A 26,296-nucleotide genomic window follows, 5' to 3' on the forward strand; every position below is an offset into this window, starting at 1 on the left:
CGGAAGCCTTAATTATTAGTACAGCGAAAAAGAACAGTTTCTTATCTAACGACCAATCAACACTCTCAACGTACCGCTTGCGATATTTACGCGTGTGTAATGTTATACAGCGGCTTTTGACCTGTTTGTAATGAACGGTTTACAGTCCAAATGATCTGAATATTAGTCGAAGTGGTATAATTTAACGTGATAATCTCGGAATAATTGTGAATAAGTATTCACTATGTCAAAGACACGAATTAAGAGTATTGTCCCTATAATTTTAACCTTCAAGGATTTACTGCATTTCATGTCAACGGGCATTTGCAGATAATGTGAGATTATTTTTTCATTATTGCGATTGTAATGCATATGTTCTCTAATTGCATCAAAAGATTTATAATATTTTTAATCTGCAACATTACTGTTTTGTATTTCTGCATTCTTAACCTATAGGGACTGCTTGTAAATTATTTATATTTTTTCAAGGCAATTGGCACATACATTGTTTACAACATGTTCATTGTTCATTTATAAAAAAGTGTATAAAATTTTATATTTTACTTGTTAATATCTAAACTGGCAGATTAGTTATAATTATTTATGTTAATGTTGTTAATTTTTTCTCAGTGCTATTACCTGTATCTCGATATTATAATTGCATTGTATTTATTTATAGGAAGCTGTTGAATAAAGTTGAGCAGTAATCTTAAAGTAAAACTTTGTCTACTAATATTTGCAAAACAATTTTAAAATGAGTGAAAATGAATCAATGTATGGGACAACTTTGTCCCAAGAGTCTATCAAAGTAATAGCGGAAAGTATTGGCATTGGCAACTTTCCAGATGAAGCTGCAAAAGATCTTGCTGAAGATGTCAGTTATAGGCTAAAAGAAATTATTCAGGTTAGTAAACGAGTTTCTAATATATTGTTTTATATTTTAATTACAAGTGACTACACTTTAACTGCTAATATGTTTAATTTAGATATTTTATTATTAGATCTATGATGTTTTAAAGCACTTGATACTACAGGTATTTTAAAGCATTTTTTTGATTGATCAGTTAGTGAAATTCTTTGATTAATTAGTAAAATCCTTTGAAGTTAATTATGTATTGTAAAAATGTTTTTATGTAACATTACTTTTAAAATTAGAAATATAAATATTTAAAACCACTACTACAACAACCCAAAACTAGAATGTTTATGTATATAATTTATTGTCTAAAATTACAATTATTAGCATATACAAACTGTACATTGACAAATTCATCAGTCATAAAACATCCAATCCTTAACTGAAATATGTAATATTACAAATTAAATTGACTAGCAATTTAAGGGTGTATCGGACATACAATCTTAGACAAAAGTGCATGAAATTTGAAATACTTAAATATCTACACCTAACGCATAGTAAATCTATATTTTGTGTGATATCTGCTTATTATTCTGAGAATTTTAGTTTTTTGGGGCCTATATAATATTTCTTTTATCATAAGGGTATTCACTTTATCATTAAGTATTCTAAAAATTTTAGAGAATGATTTCTCAAATTAATTCAGAACAAAAACTTTATATAACCATATATCCGAAACAGCTTAGCTTAAAAAATTAAAAATATTAAGTTCAAAAATTTTATTTTTTTAATACATATGTATGAAAAATATGTAGAAAATTTTATTATAACAAGTAGTTATCAAAATTTTAAAAATGAAACAGTTTGTTTTTCTCACTCTGCATAAATCTGTTAAAGTTTCATTGAAAGAAGATTAATCTCAAATTTATTATATGTAGATTATATCTTTGTTAACTTTTCATTTTTATTTTCATGAAGTTATACATAATATTTTCTTATAGGATGCTGCAAAATTCATGAGACATGGGAAACGCCAACGAATGACTGCACACGACATAGATCATGCGTTGAAGATTAAGAACATTGAGCCAACGTATGGATTTTTTGCCAAGGATTACATACCATTCCGCTTTGCATCAGGTGGAGGTAGAGAATTACATTTTGTAGAAGAGAAGGAAATTGATCTTAACGAGGTTGTAGCTATGGCTGGTGGACAGACATGGCCAAAGCTCCCATTGGAAATTACATTACGAGCCCATTGGCTATGCATTGACGGAGTACAACCTACTATACCAGAAAATCCACCACCAGTATCAAAAGGTTTTATCTAATTTCCTTTATTTTTACAGGATACAATTAAAATTTTCAAAACCTAACAAATCGCAAAAGTTAAATTTTCAGGAAATAAAATATTTTATTTTCAACAATTTATTATATAAAAATAGTAATTTTTTTCTGAACATATAATAGGTATAAGAACAAAGTTGTAGGCTTTAATTAATATTTTGAGGATCCATTTGTGAAAAACTTCACACCCAGTTTGGTTTTTGCGGGAATTTTATATCATTTATTTTATAATACTTATTTTTATAACAATAGTGATATTGGTGAAAACGGAAACATTATTTAGTCTAAATAATAATAATTATTTACTTTTTATTTACAAAATTTTATATAAATTGCTCTTAACAAAATATATTAATATATCTCTTCTTACATAAATATTATAATTTTTGTCTAGACATAATACATGCAATAAAGTTTTAGATATTGATTAATATTTTGAGAATTTATTAAGAAGAAAGTAAAAAAAATGTACTTGTTTGTTTCATACAGAAATTTTCTGTGTACTACTTATTTTTGGTTTTCTGTTCTTGCTGTTTATGATGCGATACTATCAATAAAGAATAATTTGATGTTGTAATCTAGATTTAAAAAAAGGACTTCCTCTATTTTTTGTGGGAAAATCAATTTAATTCAATTTTATAAGAAGTTTTCGTTATATTTTCTTGTTATTATACGAAAAACTCATTTTAAAAAGATTTGGATGTACGGTTTGCAAATAACTTCAAAATTTCATGCTAATTTCTAACAGAGGTCCAGAAATTGGAGAGCGTTGATCCAACAACTAAGCTCACCAGCAAGAATCAAAATATAGGCGTGGGTAAACCAGGCGGCGGTGGCAAAAGCCAAAAGTTACGAAACGTCGAGACTGTTCATGTGAAACAACTTGCGACGCACGAGCTTAGCGTGGAACAGCAATTGTACTACAAAGAAATAACAGAAGCGTGCGTGGGATCCGACGAAGCTCGTAGAGCCGAGGCTCTTCAGTCACTCTCAGCGGATCCGGGTCTACACGAGATGTTGGCACGTATGTGCACCTTCATCGCGGAGGGTGTGCGGGTCAATGTAGTACAGAATCATCTTGCGCTGCTCATTTACCTCATGCGGATGGTCAAAGCCTTACTCGATAATCCAAGTCTTTACTTGGAGAAATATGTAAAATAAAATTTTTTTTTTATGTAAAAGAGGTTTTCCAGTCTTTTCATACGATTAACGCATTTCTAAATTTTCATTTTTACAGTTTTCTTTAAATAATTTTGTGTGGGGGAGTTAAAGAATTCGAAGTAATTTTATCTCAAACAAAATAAAACTTTGAAAAAATATTTATAAAAGAAATTATAGTTTAGTATATAGTTTAAAAAAACATTTTGAAACAAGAAAGAAATTTTACCATGTTATTATTTTTATGTAAAAGTATAAAATATTAATAAATTCTCTTTAAAAATGACGTACTAATGAAAATGTGACGTTATTTAAATTATTATAATTTTTTTTCAACTTTTTTCACATTAATATTATAAAAAAATATTTTTAAATAAGAATTTTTTATTGCTTTAAAGATAGCAATACTTGCAATCTCTTTGTTAAAAGATATATATACAAAAGATCCATATGAATAAAAAGTCATATATATATAATTCTTTTCTGCTGGAGAACCTCCATAATAAACTAAATGTGTTAATTTTATTTTTATGTAATTAAATATTTCAATTTTTTTAGCTTCATGAATTGATACCGTCGGTTGCAACTTGCATAGTGTCTCGACAATTGTGCATGAGACCAGAGGTAGACAATCATTGGGCATTACGTGATTTTGCTTCCCGGCTGATGGCGCAGATATGTAAAAATTTCAACACCTCGACGAATAATGTGCAAACTAGAGTCACGCGTATGTTTAGTCAAGCATTGGCGAAGAATAATCAGGTAATAGCTGAATAAATAATGGAAAACTAAAATTGAGAAGAAATAATTTTAAGGAATAGCATAGATTAGATCAGTCTCACTAACCTTTAATTATACTAGTAGAGTACAAACGTATCTTATAGCACACAGTTATGTAAATATTTTTCGCATGACGCAAATGATGTTACATATGCCCAGATGTATTTATGAATTATGCTATCAACAAGATATACGGATACTTATACGAAGGCACAGCAACGTCGCTACGCGAAAAATATAACTAAATACAAAATGTTTTCTTCTGTGTAGCTATCTAATTCAAATTCCGAAGTGCTTATTATTTTACGAGATTGTCTTTTTTTGTAGACACCATTAGCATCTCTATATGGAGCGATTGAAGGACTTTGTGAACTAGGACCAGAAGTGATTAAAGCTTTGGTTATCCCCAAAATTAAATCCGTCTCTGAGCGTATTGAATCATGTATCGAAGGCCAAGGGCTCTCCAGTGTAGACAAAAATGGAGCAGGACATATTAAAACTTTGCTTGTGGTAAAGTCAACTTAAAAAAATACTTTTAGTATTTGATCTATATAGAATAAAATATGAATAAATTTTCGAAATAGATTATATTATTCACACACACTTTATACTACTTTAATCTACATTTTATACAGTTCTAACACTCCAATTAATCTCGTATAAGATTAAGATATAAATATGTAGGATGAAGATTGGAATCCGAATTCGAGACTTTCAACTAAAGTCTAAACTATAAGTTGATCGTTCTCACATAGAACGCGTTACTATGAAGAGTATAAATCCTTTCTACGAGATTGAAAAGTTTCGAGTTTTTAAAAAATTATTTTATTTTCCTCTGTGTGTGTGTGTGTGTGTGAATATACATATGTGTATATATATGCACAATATATATATAAAATTACGTGTATATATGTACATATTCTATGTAAATAATAATCCCGTAAGTAGGGACATCTATATATGCGTACACACACACACACATACACGTGCGCGCGCATACACACACACACACAATTTGAATATTAAACATTTGTTTAAAATGTTTCTAGAAATCAGTTGCACCAGTTCTGAAAACAATACGATCACCACCAGATTACGTAGAAGAGTACAAACAAGATTATGGATATATAGGACCTGCATTATGCACTGCAGTTGCGAAAGCTCGCACACAACCGACCGCTTTAACAACCACAGCTACAACTACAGCACTCACAACGAATCAGCAACAAGGTTCCAATTGCACAGGAAAAACGCTCGTGCAGACAGGTGCGTGAATCATCCTCGACAGTTTTGTAAAAAAATAAAGTAATTGTATGTTATGTTACAGTTAGCAATTCAAGTTCGGGTCAGCAACCTGGCCGCACAATCATGCTTGGCGCAAGTAGAAGCGCTACCGGAACTTCCGCCACCGGTGGACAGAAATTCGTTATCTTACAATCCCGCTCGCAAACACCTATTTCTAATATAAATACCGCTATCAATACAAGTACAGTTCAACAGCAGCAACAGCAACAGCAGCAGCAGCAGACACAGGCACAAACACAACAATCACAACAACCACAACAGCAACAGCAACAAGTTAAACTAGCGCAAACTAACGTCAACCAACAAAAAACACATGTACAAAGTTCTACACCGAAGTTAGTTGTAGTGTGTATGGCCACTAGCGGTCATACTAATACAACATCAATAACGCAGGTATAATATCTTCAATTTATTCATGCAAATTATGTACATACTTTGATCCTGATTAATTACCGATATTGCAAGGTACATAATTTTTCGAATTGTCTTTACAAATTGGATTTTTTTACACGTTTAAAGTACACACAAAAATAAATCGCGGGATTGATTTGAATCTAAAGATGAAAACATTTAGAAACCAGCATTAATTCATGATTCATAAACAATGTTACTGTATTAACAACAGTGTGACTATTGTATGTGAATGTTATTGTCCCTATGTCCTTTAGACAATGGAGCAAATTCAATTTCATGTTACAATAAATATAATTTCGAAATAAATTTTTAAAATATATATCAGTCTGATATACAAAATAAATTTTTACTTTTTAACATGAAATCGATCTTTGCTTTTTTCGTTTTTTATATAGTTTAATTGTATAAAAAAATATTGCAATTCTGTAAATTCAAAAATATCTTAACATGCATCAAAAATGTTAATAATTTGCTTTTGGATATTTGTAAAAAAATAATAGAAATATGTAATAGTTTATTAAAAAATTAATTAAAAAATTTACTTTTTTTTAGCAAGGGAATTTAACAACAAAACCGCAAAGTGTCTTTGTTGCGCAGCAGAGTGTTGAAAGGCCGCTCAGTCCAGAGGAGGAACAATCGTTTCAGTGAAAGTCTATATATAAAGTATATAAGTGACAAGAGATGAAAATAGAACTTCCAAATACTTCCTTTTACAGTTAATACAGTTAATACATTTTTTAGAATAGAAGAGAAGATATTTCTAAATAAAAAATAAAGATTTATGAAGACTAAGACAAAAACTTTGTATATTTTTAATCTTCAAAATCCAATGAATTAACTAATTTATTTATTCAGTTTTGATTTTTTTCAAATTTATATATATATATATATATGTAACACAATATGTTTTTTATCAAGAAAATTATAAACGATTATGTTTAGTTATTTATATTATTAATCCTTTAAGTCTGAAACCAGAGGAACCTGAGAGCGATCATTGTGTCGGTTTAAGGTGTTTTCATCTATCAGCATCTCTATGTGCACAAAATGTGCACATTAAACTATGTAGTTAAATATCTATGAATCCCGTAGGTAATGTGCATGATTTTTTGGGTCTCTTTTATGCTACGTCCATGTATATTTGGTTCTGTTTCATACTATACCCGTAAATTTTACAATTATATGCATTCATATTTTAAATCCATTTTATGCAGATGTGCACAATCGTGTTCTATAAATGTGCAATACCACATATACATGATATAAATTCAAATAATTGATTTGATAAAAATTCACTCACCGATTGCTGTCGCTGCTCCTGCTGCTGATGCTGCTACTGCTACTGCTGCTGCTGCTACTGCTACTGCTACTGCTACTGCTACATTCCTTTTCCGGTTTTGATTCTGAAAATTCGATAAATATTATTCCTAAACTCAACACAAAAGCAGGTAAAGAAATGTATCACTTGGAAAAAATAGTATATTTAATACCGAGTCGCTCCATGGATGCCGCTTTCTGCTGACATCATCCTGATATTCTCGAACTGCACATTAATAACGATCGCTCGATACTTTATTCGGCACTCCCGATATTACGGATAATATATCACACACGACACGAGTAAAACGTAAACCGCGCGCGCGAGAATTTCACTTGGCGCGACCGTTACATTTGAAAAAATACGTGAAAAGTACGGCTCGTCTGATTGGCGGCGAAAATCAACATGGCACGAAAGTGGCGTGACGTAAGGTAACTTCGTGGAAACGCAGGCCGAGGAAAACGGTGAGAAAACCGTTTGAATGAAAATTACGCGCCGAGATACAACGAAGACAAATTCGTTTCGAGAATTTCGTATGCTCGCACGACGACTAGTCACATTTTGCTCGAATGCGCACGCAAACACTTCACTCGAAACCGAAGGCGAACGATGCCGCGCTTCACACATGAATACTCTGTTCTGCACGATCTCACATCGCTTGCGACGACACTCTCAACAGTCTCAACTTCGTAGCTGCGCACAATTCGAATTCTGATAACGCGAGACACACGCAACACACGCGAGACACACACGGAGTCAACAAAACGTCCGATGCGTCCGACTGGCGCTGAAGTGCGGAGCAACATGGCGGCGGCAGCGGCGTACGTGACTCGCGGCGCTACGGTAGTCGGCGCCACTCGGCGTTGCTAGACGATCGACTTGTTGCGCCTGCGCGCGCCGCGCGCCAAGTCACGTACGCCGCTACCGCCGCCATGTTGCTCCGCGCTCCAGCGCCGGTCGGACGCATCGGACGTTCTGTTGACTCCGTGCGTGTCTCGCGTGTTCGGAATTCATTGTGCGCAGGTAGTGTTGTGTTGAGAGTGTCGTCGCGCTAACACACGACCCGCGAGCCGCGAGCCATGTGAGATCGTACAGAGATCGTATTCATGTGTAAAGCGCGGTATCGTGCACGTTCGAGCAAAGTGTTTACTCGAAGGGGATACGTTCGGTAGAATATCGCGAGTGCCAATTATGTGAAGTGCTACTAGTCGAGCATACGAAATTCTCGAAACGAATGTCTCCGTTCGTTGTATCTCGGCGCATAATTTTTATTCAAACGGTTTTCTCACCGCTTTCCTCGGCCCCTGCGTTTCCACGAAGTTACGTGACGTCACGCCACTTTCATGCTATGTTGATTTTCGCCGCCAATCAGACGAGCCGTCCTTTTCACGTATTTTTTCAAATGTAACGGTCGCGCCAAGTGAAATTCTCGCGTGCGGTTTACGTTTTACTCGTGTGTGATCTATTATCCGTAATATCGGGATTGCCGAATAAAGTATCGGGCGATCGTTATTAATGTGCGGTTCGATTCGAAATAGCAGGATGATGTCAGCAGAAAGCGGCATCCATGGAGCGACTCGGTATTAAATATTATACTATTTTTTCAAGTGATACATTTCTTTACCTGCTTTTGTGTTTGAGTTTAGGAATAATATTTATTACATTTTCAGAATCAAAACCGGAAAAGGAATTAATGTAGCAGTAGCAGTAGCAGCAGCAGCAGCAGCAGCAGCAGCAGCATCAGCAGCAGGAGCAGCGACAGCAATCAGTGAGTGAGTTTTTATCAAATCAATTATTTGAATTTATATCATGTATATATGGTATTGCACATTTATAGAACACGATTATGCACATCTGCATAAAACGGATTTAAAATATGAATGCATATAATTGTAAAATTTACGGGTATAGCATGAAACAGAACCAAATAAACGTGGGCGTAGTATAAAAGAGACCCAAAAAGTCATGCATATTACTTACGGGATTCATAGATATTTAACTACATAGTTTAATGTGCACATGAAGGTGCTGATGGATGAAAACACCTAAAATGCATTCTAAAGTGAACATGTTAAGTGTGGCATGCCAAGCACTAAAGGGTTAAACAAAGATTTTATGTAAAATAAGACTGGCTTTATTATAGTTATAATATATAATTGCAAATTGATTTATTGTGCTGTACAATGCGTAGTCAGGCACATTTATTATAAATTATTCTCTATTTTTCGTAAGGACTGTTGCCGATTGCTTTTGTTTTGTTGGATCATATTTGAATGTTTTCACTAAGGGACCCTTACCAGCGCTATTAAACTGTACTATATCTGCTCGTTCTCTATCAGCTAATTGCTTCGTTATCTTCAAGTTTGTCCAAGCTAAAATATAGATATATTCAATTTATTATATTTTTGCAAAATGCATATATTCATATTATTTTATTTATGCAATTGACTATATATATTGTTTACTATATTTTCACTGTATGAAATTGAATTATTAAATAGTGTGTGGATTTAACTATATAGTTGGTATACGCATTGTATAGTAACAGATTTTTGCAAAGTATTAATTGTTCTCTAATGCATCATGATGTATTCAGATATAATATGAATATATGATACTGTTACACACGCACACACAAACACTATTCAAGAGTTTCAATGATTGAGATTCTTTCTCATAAAAAATGTTTAAATACTATATTTCGATGAAAAAATTAGAAATCCTCTTTAAATTACATTTTTGAAATGCATTTAAAAAAGAAGAATAACGTTTTAATATCTTTTAGTTTCGTTTCTAGGATATTTTGTTCTTAATTTACATAATATTGTAAATTTATATTTTTTCAAATTAAAATATTTTTTTGAAGCGCTATAATAATGCTTGATAAACACCATCGGGCATAAATTAACCAAATATTTTAATCCAATATTTTTATAAAGCTTTAAAATGTTTTTTTTCTAAATTAGTGTGATGATTACTTGTAATGATATCGAACTTTTTGTGTAAAAACTTCTTTCTTATAAAATATTTTGTAACTTTAATAAAATTCAAGAAAAAGAAAAAATGTTTGTAATAATGTGTTTAATTTATATAAATTTTTTCAAAATTTTCTAATGACTTTTGTATTTAATTATTATAAATTGTGAAAAATCTCTAGCGTGTTGAAGCTCTGAGTGATAGTGTATATGCATGTACGTATACATATATAATATGTGTATACGCATACTCACATTCTTTGAATTCTTTGATGAAGGTTTTGTTATTAGTACGTGCTGGAGTTTGGCGCCGTACTATAGTAGGCATATCGAGAGCTTTTCTTATACGTGGATGTTTTAGAATACTAGCTTGCACCAGAGAAATAACATTTGTTGTCGCCCAATACGTTACAACAGTCTACAAATAAAGAGAAATAAAAAAATTTTTAAGAGAAAATATGTATTTAAAATTATATAGGTAAATAGTTATTGCTTGCGTTTATAGATTAAATATTATATATTATAGTATACTTTTTGATATTGTTTTTATATTAAGAAGAGTTTCCAATTTAAAAATCACATAAATTTTTACTTCATATACAGTGTGTAACAAAAATCCGGAACGATCAAATATTTTGAAAATAAAGCATTCTCGGAAAAAATGTTTCAGGCAAATGTTACATGATTGATACTGATACTTTAATTTGAAGAGAATTTATGAACATTTCGTACTCTTATACAAAAATAATACGATAAACAATTAATTTTTTATTGCAAATTTTTTTATGAATAATTTTTCCAAATTTTTATATATTTTTGCAATTAAATTAAAACTCCCACCTCTCTCAATGCTATTTTAAAAAGTTATTTAAAAAAATGTAGTCAACAAATTCATGGGTGTCTATATATTAATCGAAAATTTATCCTCCAAATTTGATAATGTAAAATTATACTCTTATATTAAACTGGAAAATATCCTTAAAAGAAATATTATTATACTTACACCAGGAAAGTGTAGCATAAACGGTAATATGATAAATGGCATAACTCGTAAGACATATCGAAACAAGCCCATTGCTTGAAGGTTGACACCATCTGTACCAAGCTCGATTGTGATAAAAAATGTCACACTGGTAACTATCGGCATTATATAATAAGGATCATATACCGTGAGATCCTTTAGCCACAAAAAACCACCTTCTTTCAAACTTTCTACAGGTAAATTCGCTATTTTTCTCAGTGCAAAAAAGAAGGAGATAAACACTGGCGCCTGAAATATTGGAATTGTACAATCAAAAAATTCTTTTAATATCATTTTTTTATACGCGTGTATCAATGCATAAGAGAATGATTACCTGAATTAATGGCGTCATCATATTCTTAAACATACTAATGTCGTGCTCTTTCATGTATTTCATCATTTCTGTCGCAGCCTGTGCAGCTGTTCAGGAGAGAAAAAAACAAATTAGGTATTGTACTTTCTAATCAGCAGTTTCTGTTAATGCAAACCCTTCTAACATACTTTCCAAATGATCACCAGAAGTTCTAGCTTGTGTCAATCTCATCTGCATCTCTTGTATCACTGGCAAGTGATTTGTAACTTTAATCGTATTTTTTTGCCCTTTTATTATTAAAGGAAACACAAGAATCCTTGCACAAATAGTAGCTGAAACATAGCAATATTAAAGTGATGTTAATCATGCCAGAAGTTTTATTAAATAAATAACTATAAATTTTGCAAAACGAAAGTATATACCTGTAACAATTGTCAACCACCATGGCATATCTAAACTTATGTGCAGAAATTCTAATAAATTCTCTACAATCCCTGTTGGAGTCCAACCACCCAATCCCAGGCTCTCAAATGTCGGTTCTCCATTCGGATGTACTTTCACAATATTTTCTATAATTTCCTGAATTGGCGTTGGTGGATCTGCACATAAAATACAAATTAACAGACAACTTTTATTTTTTATATTATGATATAAAGATTATAATATAAAGCTTCAAGGATGCATTATGCTTTAAACCTGGTATTTCATCGTATGGATTATTCTGTGATGGTGGTATTGGTGTTGATGTTGTTTGCGGTGGTATTTCCAGTGGTGTTTCCAATGGTGTTTCCAATGGTGTTTTTAATGGTGTTAGTAATGGTGTTTCATCCGTGCTAGCATAGCGGATTAGAGAGATTCCTGTAATTCTGCAGTTCCTATGCAAATCCAGTAAAATATTGCCTCTAAAAATGTTCTGTCCCTTAGCAACTAAATGGATATGCCTATGTGTAACAATTTCCTAGAAAGAAAAAGAAAATTATTTCTGAAGCAAGACCATATTTTGAAATACAATTAGCTATATCTCTTCTAAGCACAAAATTATTTTACCAAAAAATAAAAAAAGATTAACAGTGAAAGTTAAATATAAATCCTATACATTAACATGCCCAATAAAATCGATATATTTAGCATGAAATTGTCACTATGCTTGTGAATTTCCTTTTATCGAGAATTCAACGTCATTCAAACCAGTTATTAACTCGTTTTCTTTTTTTGTTATTTTTTTTCTTTGGGATAGAGATTATCGCTTTGAATCTTTCTTATTCAGATAAAAGCCTAACCTCTAAAAAGCCGCTAACATTACTATACCTGTGAAAATACACTTGATTTTAGCAGAACTTGCCGGTAAACGATTGTGGAAGCTCGCATCAACATTTCTACGTTTGTCAACTGAATTGTCACTGTAATTCTACTTACGAGGTACGCAAATACCTCTCACGCATGTGGAACAAAATGGATAAAACTTAGCAGTTGCAAACTTCACAGTATATACATACATACGTGTATGTGTGTGTGTGTGTGTGGTGTGTGGAGAAGAAATAGAAAGAGAAAAAAAGAGAAAATTAGAAATATATGTTAAGATAAACTACGAAAAAGAGTAAAATAAAGTAAAATAAAAGAGAGAGAGAGAGAGAGAGAGAGAGAGAGAGAGAGAGAGAGAGAGAAACAAGATTTTTTTAAAGATAACGTCGTTACAATTTATTTTTAAAAGGTAAAAAACAAAAAGTTTAATAGCGCGTCTGTAGGTCTAGTTACAAAATTACAAAAAATGCAAAAATGAAATCTAACCTCTCTCTATCTGTGCGATATTAGATAAGTTATCGACATTAAAGTTTGCGATACTTAAGTTTAGATGGCACCACTAAATTAAAACCGTAGAAAATAAATCGTAGAAAATATATAATTTTAATTAAATCAATAATTTAAAAAATATATATCTACAATTAAAAGTTTTTTTTTTAAATAAAAAGTAATACTCTTTCTTGATCTAATAATATTCTATTAGAACAACGACTGATAATGATAACTGTAGAATTATTTTTTGTAGATTAATGTAAACGTACATATTTAATTAGTACTGAAATATAAAATATATAACAAAATAACAAATTTAACGCTTTTTTAAATATTATAATTACATATTTTTTACTATAGTAATAATTACATATATTTTTATTATAGTAGTTTTATTATAGTAAATTTTTATCAAGCTTTATATCTTAATTAATTGTATATATACATACTACAAAAAATGGAAGCATGTTAAAAATCTGATGATTATTTTTTTACAAAATTTTTTTACAATTTATAATAGAATATTTTTTTCCGTAAAATGAAAAACAAGATGCGTTTATTTTCAATAAAATTTTTTATTTGATATAAATTAATAAATTACATATGTACAACAAACAAAAAATGGGCGACATTTATTTTGTTTACATATATTTGTTGTTCAATGTGATTATTTACCAACATAATGGATGTTCATAATAATACATTATATTTTTATATTAAAAATGTTTTAATTTTTGTAATTTTTATAAAGTTGGACATATTGATATTTTTTTATTTTGCGATGAACAAATTGATTGATAATATGCAAAATAAATTTAACGTTGTAATTAAAGCAAAATTTATTCTTTAATAATTAAATGTTTTTTTTAATAAAAAATAATTTTTCTGAAACATTAAGAAAAATTTTTTAATAATTATTTGTAAATCTATATATGCATAAAAAATACTGACTTACTGTTCTCATGATTTGAGATGTAGAAGTTATCTGAAGCAAAAAATAAAAAAAATTTTTATCTATACAAATTTAATTTTTGATAAACTTATAATGAAATTAAAAAATTATTTTTACAAAGATAAAGAACGAAAAAGAAAAATATTGTGAATGATGTCTTCTAATAATTTTGAGTCAATCAGATTAAAATTAGATAAATTATTGCGACAATAATTTTGGAAAATGTTTCAAAAGATATTATGTTTTGTAACAAGAGTGGAAAGTCGGCCTTTTTAGCACGAGTGTGGATAGTGCGTTTATCACAAATGGAAAAGGGTAATCGCATGTGTTGCACACCATATTTTTTATTACCTGTGTATCGAAGGATTTTATTTTTTCTACAATTATATTCTTTTAATATGCATAGATTATGTATTTTTAATATCCATGATATTAATAGTTTTATAAAATATAAGTAATAAAAACTTTAAACTGAGCATTTTTATATGCTACTGTTTACATATGTATATATGTGTACGTATAGAAATCTGTATAAATCATCAATATTTTGACCGATGACGAGTAAACTCAATCACTAAATCGATTGGAAATCGTTGAATATCTTCTTCGATTCTGCACTATATCACGTAAGAATCGACCGTGTCGATCGCTACGCGTTCTTGCCGTACGAACAATGCCGAGTCACGTGATCGAATCTACTGCAATGACATTCAGTTTGGGCCGTGTGCGGGACTTGGGTTATTAAGCGAGACCTGTTATTAAAGTCCTCTCTCTTTCTCTTGCTGCCCAGCCGTAGCTACAGGTCGCCCTTCCTCTCCCTCCCGACTTTAAATTCCCTCCTTTCCTCTCTGCCACATCCCCGTTCCTTACCGAATGCTGTGCCTTCGCCGAACCACCTTCGAACGGAGGAGCGGCTTTGTTGATTTAAGGCGATAATACGGGGCTGTAAGAGATTTTATATGAAAAAAAGGAGCGAAAGCACAAGACCGGCGTGCTTATAATTACAGATTCGCATTGTCCCGGAACCCCCTTAAATCCTCCTTAACCATCGCCGCCTGTCAGTCTCGTCTCCCTCCTCCCACTTGCCCTCTTCTCCATCCCTCAACTCGGAAATGATTCTGTAACGTAAGGGCGCGAACATCGCGTCGTGAGGTGATCGTTAACTACTGCGCGCGCGTTCCTAGCACTTAATTATTTATTCCACTACCATGCTGTAGTAGCATTTTACGATTCGTTCCTACCGGTACGCGCGAGTACGTTTAATTATATATTTCTATCGTCTTCCGTCTCTTCGATATATGTATATCTCTCTCGTCTTCCCTTTCTCGTTTATCTAATCGCATTAAATAATTCATCCATCATTCGCGCGTTGGATTAATTATTTGTAATTAATACAGGCCACCAATCTGTAATTATTTATCAAGCGACGCGGTAGTGGCACGACGCCAAGTCGGGGCCGTTACGAATTACTTAGACGCCCCTACGCTGAAAATCGATCGTGCATCCTAATACAAAGTTGAAAATACAAAAAAACTAAAAAATCCCTGCTTTTAGCGTTACCCAGAAGAGGAGGAAGACAACAGATCTTCCACCGTTTGTGCAGTCCTGCTGACGTGAACGTCTGAACTGGCATTGCTGCATAGCACCCTCTAAATTTTGCGCCCTTTCAAATTTTGCGCTCTACGCTAGAGCGTATACTGCGCACTGCCTAGTAACGTCCCCGCGCCAAGTATGTACATAAAGAATCGTGTTGCATGACGCAAACTTCACTGCACAAATGTTGCGCCGCTAGCTTTATCTGGAATTTAGCTATCAAATTTACTTTCAGTTAAAATATCTTAGAAACTAAAATCATAATAAAAAATCTAATGGCAATTTTATTATATATATATAATATTGATGTGAGCTTTCGATTGCGACCAGTCCGATTAAAATTGATACACTCAATTCTGAGATCTCTTGCGCGAAAAAGCTCACTTGAGTTATTTTCCACAGATTCACATGGACACACACATGTAAAGCCAGTTTGTCATTCAAGGGACTTCACAATGTGCCTACATACAATTTTATAAAACTAAAATAAAATTATTTCATAATGTAAGTGGTGAATATTAATTGGTACGCGAAACAAATATAATAAACTTGATAATTCTGAGATCTCCAGATTTCTTGCGCGAAAAAGTTCACTTGAGTTATTTTTCACAAATTCACACACACACACACACACACACACACACACACACACACACACACACACACACACACACACACACACACAACATACACACGCAAAGCCGGTTTATCGTTCAAGGGGATTTACAATATGCGCACAGTGATATTATTATAATAATTTATATGACCCAAATTTGATTGATAGAGGCCAAAACCTGGAAGTTTTGGAAGACTCGAAAATACATTTTGATTTTATTCGCATGACTCGCCGGATTTGCTTGAAACTACACACAGATGGTTAAAAACCTAGAAACTATCTTCCAGAAGATAATTGCAAACGTGAGAAGAGGAAATTCTGTGGAGGTTTATTATATATATGTGAAAATACTCAAGAGGATCCATCAGAAAGGAAAAAGACTTAATCTACGTTCGCAATTATCTTCGAAATGACTTCTCACGCCAAAGAAATCGCCGAAGTCAACCGAGACACAAATCTTTGGTGTGGTGCAACAGTCTACGGGCGGCAGTGCTTGTTCGGCCTCACTAAACCGGCCGATCATAGCTTCATCAGTCTTCCATAGATAAACGCTTAGCCACCTGAGATCCCGCAGATACGGGGAAATCAGGCACTGAAAAAAGGCCGTGTCTGTTTCGACGGTCATGTTAACAGCCGGGACTCATAAAGACATTTAAAGTGGCCTGAGAGAGAGAAAGAGAGTAAGACAGGGGCGGAAGGAGTGAGAAAGAGAAAGATGATGACACTTTTTCATGTTTTCTTCATCTTCCTTTTTTCTTTTCTCCATTTATTTTACAGGTTTTTCTTGATTTTAAAAATCATTGACTTTACAAAGATTGACAATAAAAAGGGATGTTCAAAGAAATACATTAATTCCTTATATTAATTCATGTGAAAATACATATTAAAATTCTACCTTTTTTGTCTCACAAATATCACAGATGAAAATAGCAGTATCTGACGTTAATGCATAAATAACCTATAATCCATTAGGGTAGTTTTGGTATATATACTGCACTTATCGAAAACTTAATTTATCATATTGTTTATTATATTTAAGGAAAATAAATTATACCAGTTAAAAAAAGAAAAGTTTTATCTATTTTTTAATTGCTATAAAAAGTATTAAAAATGCGAAATTTAAAATATTTATTTTTTTATCTTTAAAAAATTGTAAAAAATTTTTGTATTTTTGCTACACATATATGTATATCCATTTCATGGAAAGATCGGATATATGGTCACTCAGGTATCATAAGACACGTAGATAATTTGCAAATAATGCCCATAAATAGGACGTTAAGTAACATCACAATTTATAAAATGTATTTACAAAGTTTATTAGATAATAAAAATACATATACCAAGCAATAATAATGCAATATTGAAGAGGTTAATATGTTGATAGCAGTAGATACGTGTGCTCTGTGCAGGCACAAGTGTTGCCTCTTAAAGCACATTACGATATATTAATCCCGCGCGTTAAAAATACCGTATAGTCCAAACAAGTGCGACGTACAAGATATTAAGCAAAGAATATAAGAACTATTCATAGTTGAGTCTTATATTTGAGATGTTTTCAAGTACTGTCTCAAGATATCATCAAGCAGTTACAAAGCCGAATTACATAGCATCTTAACGCATTGCTTAAGACGATTTTGAAATAAGAATCGATTATGAATACCGGTGTATCTAAGTATTTGTATTTTATTATAATATATACCATCCTTTACTATCATTTTACATTTATGTATCATGAAATAATCGTTGAGTCTACTATATTCTCTATAATAATCATTTTATGTAGGTCATAATACACCATTGTGCTATTTACTGCATCGAGATATCGATTCAATTTATGATAATTTCGTTAATATTAACGATATAAAAAACTAAAATTATAATACAATATTAATGTAACATAAAAGCTTATAACAGTTGTGATTACGAACAAATTATCTTTATTCTTTTTATTTCTTTCTGACTTTTGCGACATGAATCCCCGCGCGTTTAAATATCAAATTTCTTTTGTGTTCAATGTAAACTATAAAAATATGTTTTACACGTTATCTGTAAATAATAATCTGTGGTTAAGTTTATTAATAATTGTATATTTTGCACTCCTATATTTAAAATAAAAGAATATTTTAACTTTTCTTTTAATTTTCCTTTTAAGAGGTACTTAAATATAAAATTTAATAAAAGTAGTGGATATTGGCATTATATAGATTAATAGTTATTAAAAAATTTAAATACTTAATTAATAAAAATAACAGATTCTGCACAATTTTTGCTGCCAATCTATGGACAAATTCTGTTAGCAGATCTTGCGTAATTTTTGGCAATAATAATCTGCTGTCACATGTCATCACATGAATCACAGCAGATTCTGGCAGAGTTCCAAAAATCATTGCCAGTGTTGAAAATTTATAGTGCATGTAAACTAGATTTTTGAGACTAACTATTTATATTGGACTGCAGCTTCCGATTAGAAAACATAAACCTCACTCGTATCAAATTTGTTATCAATTTCTAAGCAAATTGCCAATTTGATGATAATTTGCTAATGATTTGCTTACTGGATTAACTTTTTTTTATATTGTATTATTTAATTATAATAATTCACAATAAATATTTGGCTGATAAATATAAAGTTAGAGATAAGGTTGCTTATTCAGTCTGCAACGGATCTTGGTACTCAATATAATTTCTGTTTTAATTTAATATTTTTAGTGTGTGTATTTGTGTGTGTGTGTGTGTATGTGTGTATGTGTGTGTGTGTGTGTGTGTGTGTGTGTGTGTGTGTGTGTGTGTGTGTGTGTGTGTGTGTGTGTGTGTGTGTGTGTGTGCGCGTGATTTGCACGCCGATACTTTAATCAGGCTTGAAATATAATTACTAGATATAAATACTCAGAAGTATCTGCAAGATTCTCTTTCGCGAAAAACAATAAATAATTTATTGCAAAAAATACTTTTGTCATGATTCAATGGATCTGCCTGGATCTCCCCGCATTCCGTATAGACATTTTCTGAATATTATTTTTTGTACTAATTAATTTATCTTAATGAACGTCCTTTTTTAGATAATGTGTATGTATAATACAATAGCAAGTTAAATATTCGACCGATAAATGTTTTAAACATAAAAATAAAAATAAAGATATACCTAATAATTTACATTATTAAATTCATGCAGTTTTATAATATACAACTCTGCAAAATAGGAAGAAAAAGATTATTTTCATGTTAGGGCAATAATGTTATAATTTTATATTTTTATATTTGTCAATTAATAAATAATAAAAAAATCTGCAAACCAAAGCGAAAAAATGAAAAAAGAATTCTCACTGATTCTTCTGCGATATGAAAGTAAATATATTTTAAAATTGAGACAATTTCTTGACAGGTGTATCAAGTTGCAAAATCAATAATTGTTTTATAATTTTTAAAAGCCGTGTGGATACCTTGATTTATAATCAGATTACCTACTATGGAAACAACAACACGAAAATCCTTCACCGGTTTATCGATGCGATCAAAGAGCGTGCGCTGCACCATTGACATGAGTCGGGCCGAAGTGTCATCCCTTTTCCCTGACAACTTCACCACTTCTCCCTCGGAGGAGGGGTCGAACCTATTATCTACCGGTTGACCTGTCAGGCGTAAAGTGAGTAGTCCTGTCCAGGAAACGGCACCCCATCAATTTTTAACTCTTGAGAGCCTTTGATGAGCTTCGATCGATGCGTCAGCGTTGTCCTAGCATCATCGTACAATATCTACACCACCGATTCCTTAACCCTTCCAATACCAGATGGAAAGTGTAATTAATTATAGGAGGCCTAAATTTCTTTTCTCTAGTGTCGCGTATTAAGTTAAATATAAATCTGATCAGATCTTTATCTATCCCAATAAATGATTAGCAAAATACTGATTTATCTATCTTACACGATATTGGTAAAATTAGTTAAAAATTAAAAGATTTGTAATTTTTCATATCTTTTTATGGACTTTTATATCTTTTATGTGGATGACGATTTACATAAATTTATTATTGCATTACTCGTATGTTTTAAGTAGTAACAATAGCTGTGCGCCAATTACGTACATACACTATTATATTCAAAGAATTAGTGGCGGTTGCTTTCTGAAAGTTGAAAGTAGCCGGTAAGATGGCTAACGTCATTTCCGGGACATGTCAAGCAGATTGCAACTTGCAACAATTTCGATTATCGTGTTTTATTCTATAAAAATTGCTGCCCAAATCGCGCAAGTTATAAGTAGAAAGTCGCAATTTTGCTATCAGGTGCGACGTTTGTCACGCACTATTAACAACGAAGATTATCACTAATCTATCATGCCGTGGTCCTGTAGATGTGTTAATATATTAAAAATTGAATATATAATAATTTTCCGCTTAGTAATGTTATAGTTTGCTGCTAATCTGATTAAAACATTTTGTCATTTTGTTATATACATATGTGTTTTTAAATAATTGAATTAATTGAAACTAGTTTCTAATAAAATCTTATTCAGGAATTAGATTTGGTTGCCAATTTAATATTATGATATTACGATGATTTCGGTTCAACTTAAAAACCGCGTTTGAAGATCGAAAGTAACGGCGCGCGATTTGAACCGCTAGAAAATGTATATAAAATAACATAAAAAGTATTATTAAGGAGAGTTCAGATTCTGCTATAATGCTTTTATTGGCTTTCTTTAGATTTTAATTATAGATAATATTGTTTCTATAATAGATCAATCTCTTCTTTTTATAGACACAGCAAATTTTCCATCTGATTAATTTCTATTTTGTTAAATCCTTTTCGATTATTTTGATCGTTTGATTTTCAATGCAGTATTTGATCACAATAATCAATTTCAAAGCGATTTCATGTCCGCGGTTTTTTACCCCCTTCCTTTTAAGCAAAATATGGAAACGGTTAACCAGTATATTAAATTCTTCATCTTTGTCCATCTCGGTATGATCGGAAGCAATTTTTCCTCGTCGCTGACAACCTGTGCTCTTTTCGGCTCGCGTGTCTGGTAATGATACCAGCGCGTTGGATAATCTGGGAGATAGCTCACCAAGCGGCACGGTGTGGGATCATAATGTGTAAAAGGAAATCGCTTTACTTTAAAGTAAATGCTCGACGCGAGCATGCATGCGTGCGTGCGTGCGTGCGTGCGTGCGTGCCTGAGTGCGTGCGTGCGTTTGTTCGTGAGTGCATGCATGCGTGCGGCAGCCTCGTGTGAACCGCCGCTAGTTTCCTTTCATTCAGTAGTTTCTTCATCGGGAATGTCGCACGATTTCTGCTCGCGATTGCGCACATCAGAAGCCAATCTCGCTCGAGAAGGGCAGATCGATCGCTCTCGCTCATTGAACGTGGCTGCGCGCGAGTATGTCTGCACGTAGGTCTGCATGTGAGAAAAACAATTCGTTGAAAATTGTACCGTATATGAAGAATAAAATCCTGTAATTTCGATTTATCGTCAATTTATGGAAATAGAAAGGTGAAAATACGTTAAAATACCTTATTTAATTATTTTGTCCATTTTTTAAATACAAATATAGTAAATATATTATACATATATAAATTATTTGCACATAAAAGTTTCAGTACGCTTGGAACTTTTTTTCGCGTGAAAAGAGTCTTTAAAAATGTTTGAAAAAATTTATGCGAAAGTCAAGCATATAAATCAAGCATTTTTTAATCTTTTCTTCTTAAGTTCTTTTGTTTTAAAGTTTTTAAAAAAATATTTTATAAGAAATAAGTTTTTATATAAAAAGTTCGATGTCATCAGAAATCATTGATGTACCAATTTTTTGAACAAGTATTTTAAAGCTTAGAACGCCTTTAAAATAATTTTTTTATCAAGCCCTCCATACAACACTTTTAAAATTAAAAATACTGAAAAACATTAATTTCTATTTTTATGTAATTTAGGAACAGAATATCGTAGAGACGAAGAGACAGATTTAAAGCTTTATCTTCTTTGAAATACAATTTTTAAAAATTTCTCAACATTTTTTTTCGCCAAATTAATTATAAATTTATTTTTGAGAAATAATATTTACAATCTCATCTATAGGGAATTTTAGAAATCATATATTATACTTATATTATATTTTGTGGAGTTCGAAGTCGTGTATAGGATTGTAAGGATTAAATGTATCAACAGGATTTTTTTTTATCTGTTGTTGACAGGAACGCGGACGGGGAAAATTGCGCGCGAGTAGCTGGATACCCGCGGAAGGTCCGTGAGAGCCGGGGACGCGGACTCGCCCCCGCGTAGTTATCATAATGCTTCCTTAATGCTCGTCGCGAGGAGTTCGCGTGTAACTAGCATAACGCGCTCTCGTGAGACCAACAAGACCTTTTTCTCTCTCTGTCTCTTCGACAGCACATTAAGCCTTACTTACGCGGTTGGCTACTGCGACGTTATTATGATTCCTGAATTAAGGTACCTGTACCCAATATGTTTCCTCTAAATTTTGAAGATTTTTCTAATTGTTTGATGAATACGAAACTAAAAAGTAAGGGTCAGTTTTAAAATAGAAAACAATTCTGAAACTAAAAAAATATATGAAATATGTGTTTTTAATTATTTATATAAGTATAGTAAAGATTAAAAAAAAAAGATAGCACTTGGGCCATATATTGATTACATATATATACCGAATGTAGCATAGTTATGTATTTTTCTCTTTCTCGTAAATACTTTTGATAAAATGTGAAATGACAAAATAAACATGTTTAATTAAGCATTTATTAACTTACTTATAAAAAAATTACACATACAGCTATTCATTAAATAATGAAACTGTGTTTATTTACTACAAGGGGCAATTAAGTCCCTTTGTAAAGCTCGTGATCACATTTTTACTCGATTTTCAGAGCCTTGTCTGTCATCTTATTTTTCATGGGGATGATGAATAGCAAAAAATATTTAATTTGTTTTGGAAAATAATTATGTGATAATAAAAGTAAAAAGGGCATGTATCATTTGGAAACTGTAATATTTACATTATCACAAGTATGCAATTATGCAGAGATGAAGATAAAATTAATAAAGAAACTTTCAATTTGTAAGCCGTTTAAATTCAGCAATCGCTGCAGATTTAACAGAAGAAAAAAAAATTAACAAACATTTCTGCCGAAACAGTTTTATTTCGTCGCCGATTAAAAATGAATCGTGTAAGTTTGCTTTTATGCTGTACCTGATGCATGGAGGAGAGAGGAGAGTCACCTCGTCGGCACGCATCGACGAGAATATTCCCACAAATTGGCAAAACCCGGCCGGATCGAACCGCCGGAAAATATTCCGGCCAGATGAACGCAACGCGGGATTAACGATCGAAAATAGGAGCAATCGTTAGCGGCCGTAATGTTGTTTATCGGCGAGAATGCTGAACCAGTGAAATCCGGTAACGATGTTAAAATGGTGGCGGACGAATTTTCCAAGTTTGAACGACAAACTGCTGCGCTCGGTGTAAATCCCATTTTTAACAGGCAGCACGATTTTTCATTTGCGAAAAAAAAATGCAGGTTACTTTTGTTCAATTCCATTCTGCGCTTTAATTATATTTTTAATTTTATAATATTATAATGGTATAGAACTTTATAATAATGTGGCGCGGACTGTAATATTTTTTTGTAATATTTGAAAAAAGTACTTTTAATTGAAATATATATTACGTGCAACATATGTTATTTTTTCGTCAAAAGAAGAGGGTAAAGAAATTTTAGAATTTTAAAAAGCAAATAAATTTCGAGACCTTTATTATAAAAAGTATGATATTGAGATCGATCGAATAAACCATAATTTTTATTACTCTGAGATATCGAATAACTTAAAAGCGTATAAATGTATAATTTTTATTATTCCATGAACTTTTTAAAATCTTTTTTCCGCCGAACTTTTCGCTCGTATTCGCCTGCTTAATTCCGCGTTGCCCGTTTGCGGAAAGAGCTGGTTAAGATTCACGCATAACGTGAAGTTATGTAGACGTCCATTCAAGCCTCTTTATGTTCCTCCATGCAAGTAAAATATTTCGTTTAAATACAGCCACGTCGTCTAACCGCGCACGCGGAAAGACGTCTATTCATTCTTCTTCTCCTTCCTTTCTTTTTTTAATACTTTCATGCAAGTCAAACATTTCGCGTATCGTTTAATTCAGTTGTTGGCGCGGCTAGTTAGCAGTTACCTACTACTGTTACTAAGTAACCCGCTCGTCAGCAGTTAATCTAGTTTGCGCTCGTTATAACACGACGCGCAGAGTAACTAGGGGACGGGGGTGGGGGAGGCGCGGACCGGGGCCCCCGTGAGGCCCCGGCGCGCTGCGTCAATGCGACGATGCGAACGCGCGCCTTATTATTATTATTATCATCGTCAGTGCACACACGGCGTGCACATCGTGCGGCAGGTGAGGCGAGGGGGCGTGGCGCCGGATGCGGCGTGTATCATAGAAACACGTGCATTTCCGGTCGTCAGATCTAGATCGATGCACGTATCGAGGAATCGCAACGTTGCCCGCCCCACACGCACGCACGCACACACACACACACACACATCGAAAGATCGCCCAGATTGCAGCACACTCGCGGTAACCCTTTATCGGCAAAAAAAAGAAATAGCCGAAAATATTAATACTGCTTTTTCTTGGGAATAAACATATTATTTCTTTAAAGGTCATCTTTTATTAGTGGGAAGAAAAGAAGAGGTAAAGGAGAAAAAGTTTCAAACGTATACTCGTTAAATGTTAATTAAAAGAAGACCGATCAAATCTTAATCGAATTAGATTAATTAATAGAGAACAAAAAATAACGAATTACATATTTGACCATGGTTTATAAAGTGATTAAAAGATAATCGCTCTATACTGCGAGATGAATGATTTTGCTGAACTATTGTATTTCAAAATTTAATCGGCATACTGATCGGAAAATAATTTAGTTGGACGTTCAAAGTAATTACGTATAGGACAAACATAATGAGCAATGCTGTCAACATATGGTATTCTAGCAACTAGTTTGAGCTACATAGAGAAAAAAATTTCTTTAAATTTAATAAACAGTTTTGTTCGACCATTCCAAAGCACATATATATTTCTTTAGTTTTAATAAATTTTGTACACATTTCTTTAGATTTAGTAAAATTTATTAGAAACAAAGAAATATATGCTTCAGAATAGTCGAACAAAACGGTTTATTAAATTTAGAGAAATCTTTCTCTTTGTGTATCTACATAAATTATTTTGTTGGTAAAAGTTATTTTTGGATTAGTATGCGGCTAAATTTTTAAATACTGTAGCACAGCCCCTCTTTCCGTGTAATATACGCTAATCCGCGCAGCTATATGTTCACACGCGATGCTGTTGTCGCTATCAGGTCAGGGGAGCCTCACGGGCCCCGCGGAGGTCCCATGCCCCCGGTCGTATAAAAAGGCAACGCAGACCCATTAGCATATCAGCATATAAGCATTGTTTCCTGGAGGAGCCGAGGGTCTGCCGGTTGCATGCGTCGAGCGCATCAGGACGGCATGCACCTTCTTTCAGCCGTCCTCCTTCTCGCTGCCCTCTCCTCCTTCTCGCTGCCTTCTCCTCCTCCTCCTTGTCCTTCCCCTTTCGTCGGCGAGTCGCTGTTGAAGTCGCTGGGCAGACACTAGTTGCATGTCGCCGAGCTGTAAACGCGGCGTTACTCGATTAACGTCGATCGTCCTGGTGGATGGGCACGCGTATCGCGCCACGGATCGATGGGCAGGCGATGATAAAGGCACCGCGCGCGGCCATCGAGATGGGCACGCACCACGTTGCCCGGGCAGTCACCGGAGATACCATCGGCTGCCTCGCAATAACGCGCGGCCTTGACTCGGGCCGCGTAATACTCGAT

The 26,296-nt window shown here is 32.9% G+C and overlaps 2 protein-coding genes across 2 annotated transcripts; one reads left to right on the forward strand and one right to left on the reverse strand.

The window, feature by feature from the left end:
- Positions 1 to 94: 94 nt before the first annotated feature.
- LOC105837020 (transcription initiation factor TFIID subunit 6) lies at positions 95 to 6,642 on the forward strand. Its single transcript, XM_012681472.3, has 9 exons — positions 95 to 314; positions 659 to 883; positions 1,840 to 2,158; positions 2,934 to 3,337; positions 3,902 to 4,105; positions 4,451 to 4,633; positions 5,173 to 5,389; positions 5,451 to 5,821; positions 6,395 to 6,642. The coding sequence occupies exons 2-9, from the start codon at positions 734 to 736 to the stop codon at positions 6,488 to 6,490; spliced, it is 1,944 nt and encodes a 647-aa protein (XP_012536926.1). The 5' UTR covers positions 95 to 314; positions 659 to 733; the 3' UTR covers positions 6,491 to 6,642.
- A 2,629-nt stretch (positions 6,643 to 9,271) lies between these two features.
- On the reverse strand, positions 9,272 to 13,021 carry LOC105831664 (mitochondrial inner membrane protein OXA1L). Its single transcript, XM_012671951.3, has 8 exons — positions 12,778 to 13,021; positions 12,166 to 12,427; positions 11,892 to 12,068; positions 11,658 to 11,801; positions 11,491 to 11,576; positions 11,139 to 11,405; positions 10,391 to 10,553; positions 9,272 to 9,532 (listed from the first exon to the last, which is right to left on the reverse strand). Exons 1-8 carry the CDS (start codon positions 12,841 to 12,843, stop codon positions 9,372 to 9,374), a joined length of 1,326 nt encoding a protein of 441 aa, XP_012527405.1. The 5' UTR covers positions 12,844 to 13,021; the 3' UTR covers positions 9,272 to 9,371.
- Positions 13,022 to 26,296: the final 13,275 nt, after the last annotated feature.

This window comes from Monomorium pharaonis, chromosome 5 (assembly GCF_013373865.1).
Source record: "Monomorium pharaonis isolate MP-MQ-018 chromosome 5, ASM1337386v2, whole genome shotgun sequence".
NCBI classification, from domain to species: domain Eukaryota; kingdom Metazoa; phylum Arthropoda; class Insecta; order Hymenoptera; family Formicidae; genus Monomorium; species Monomorium pharaonis.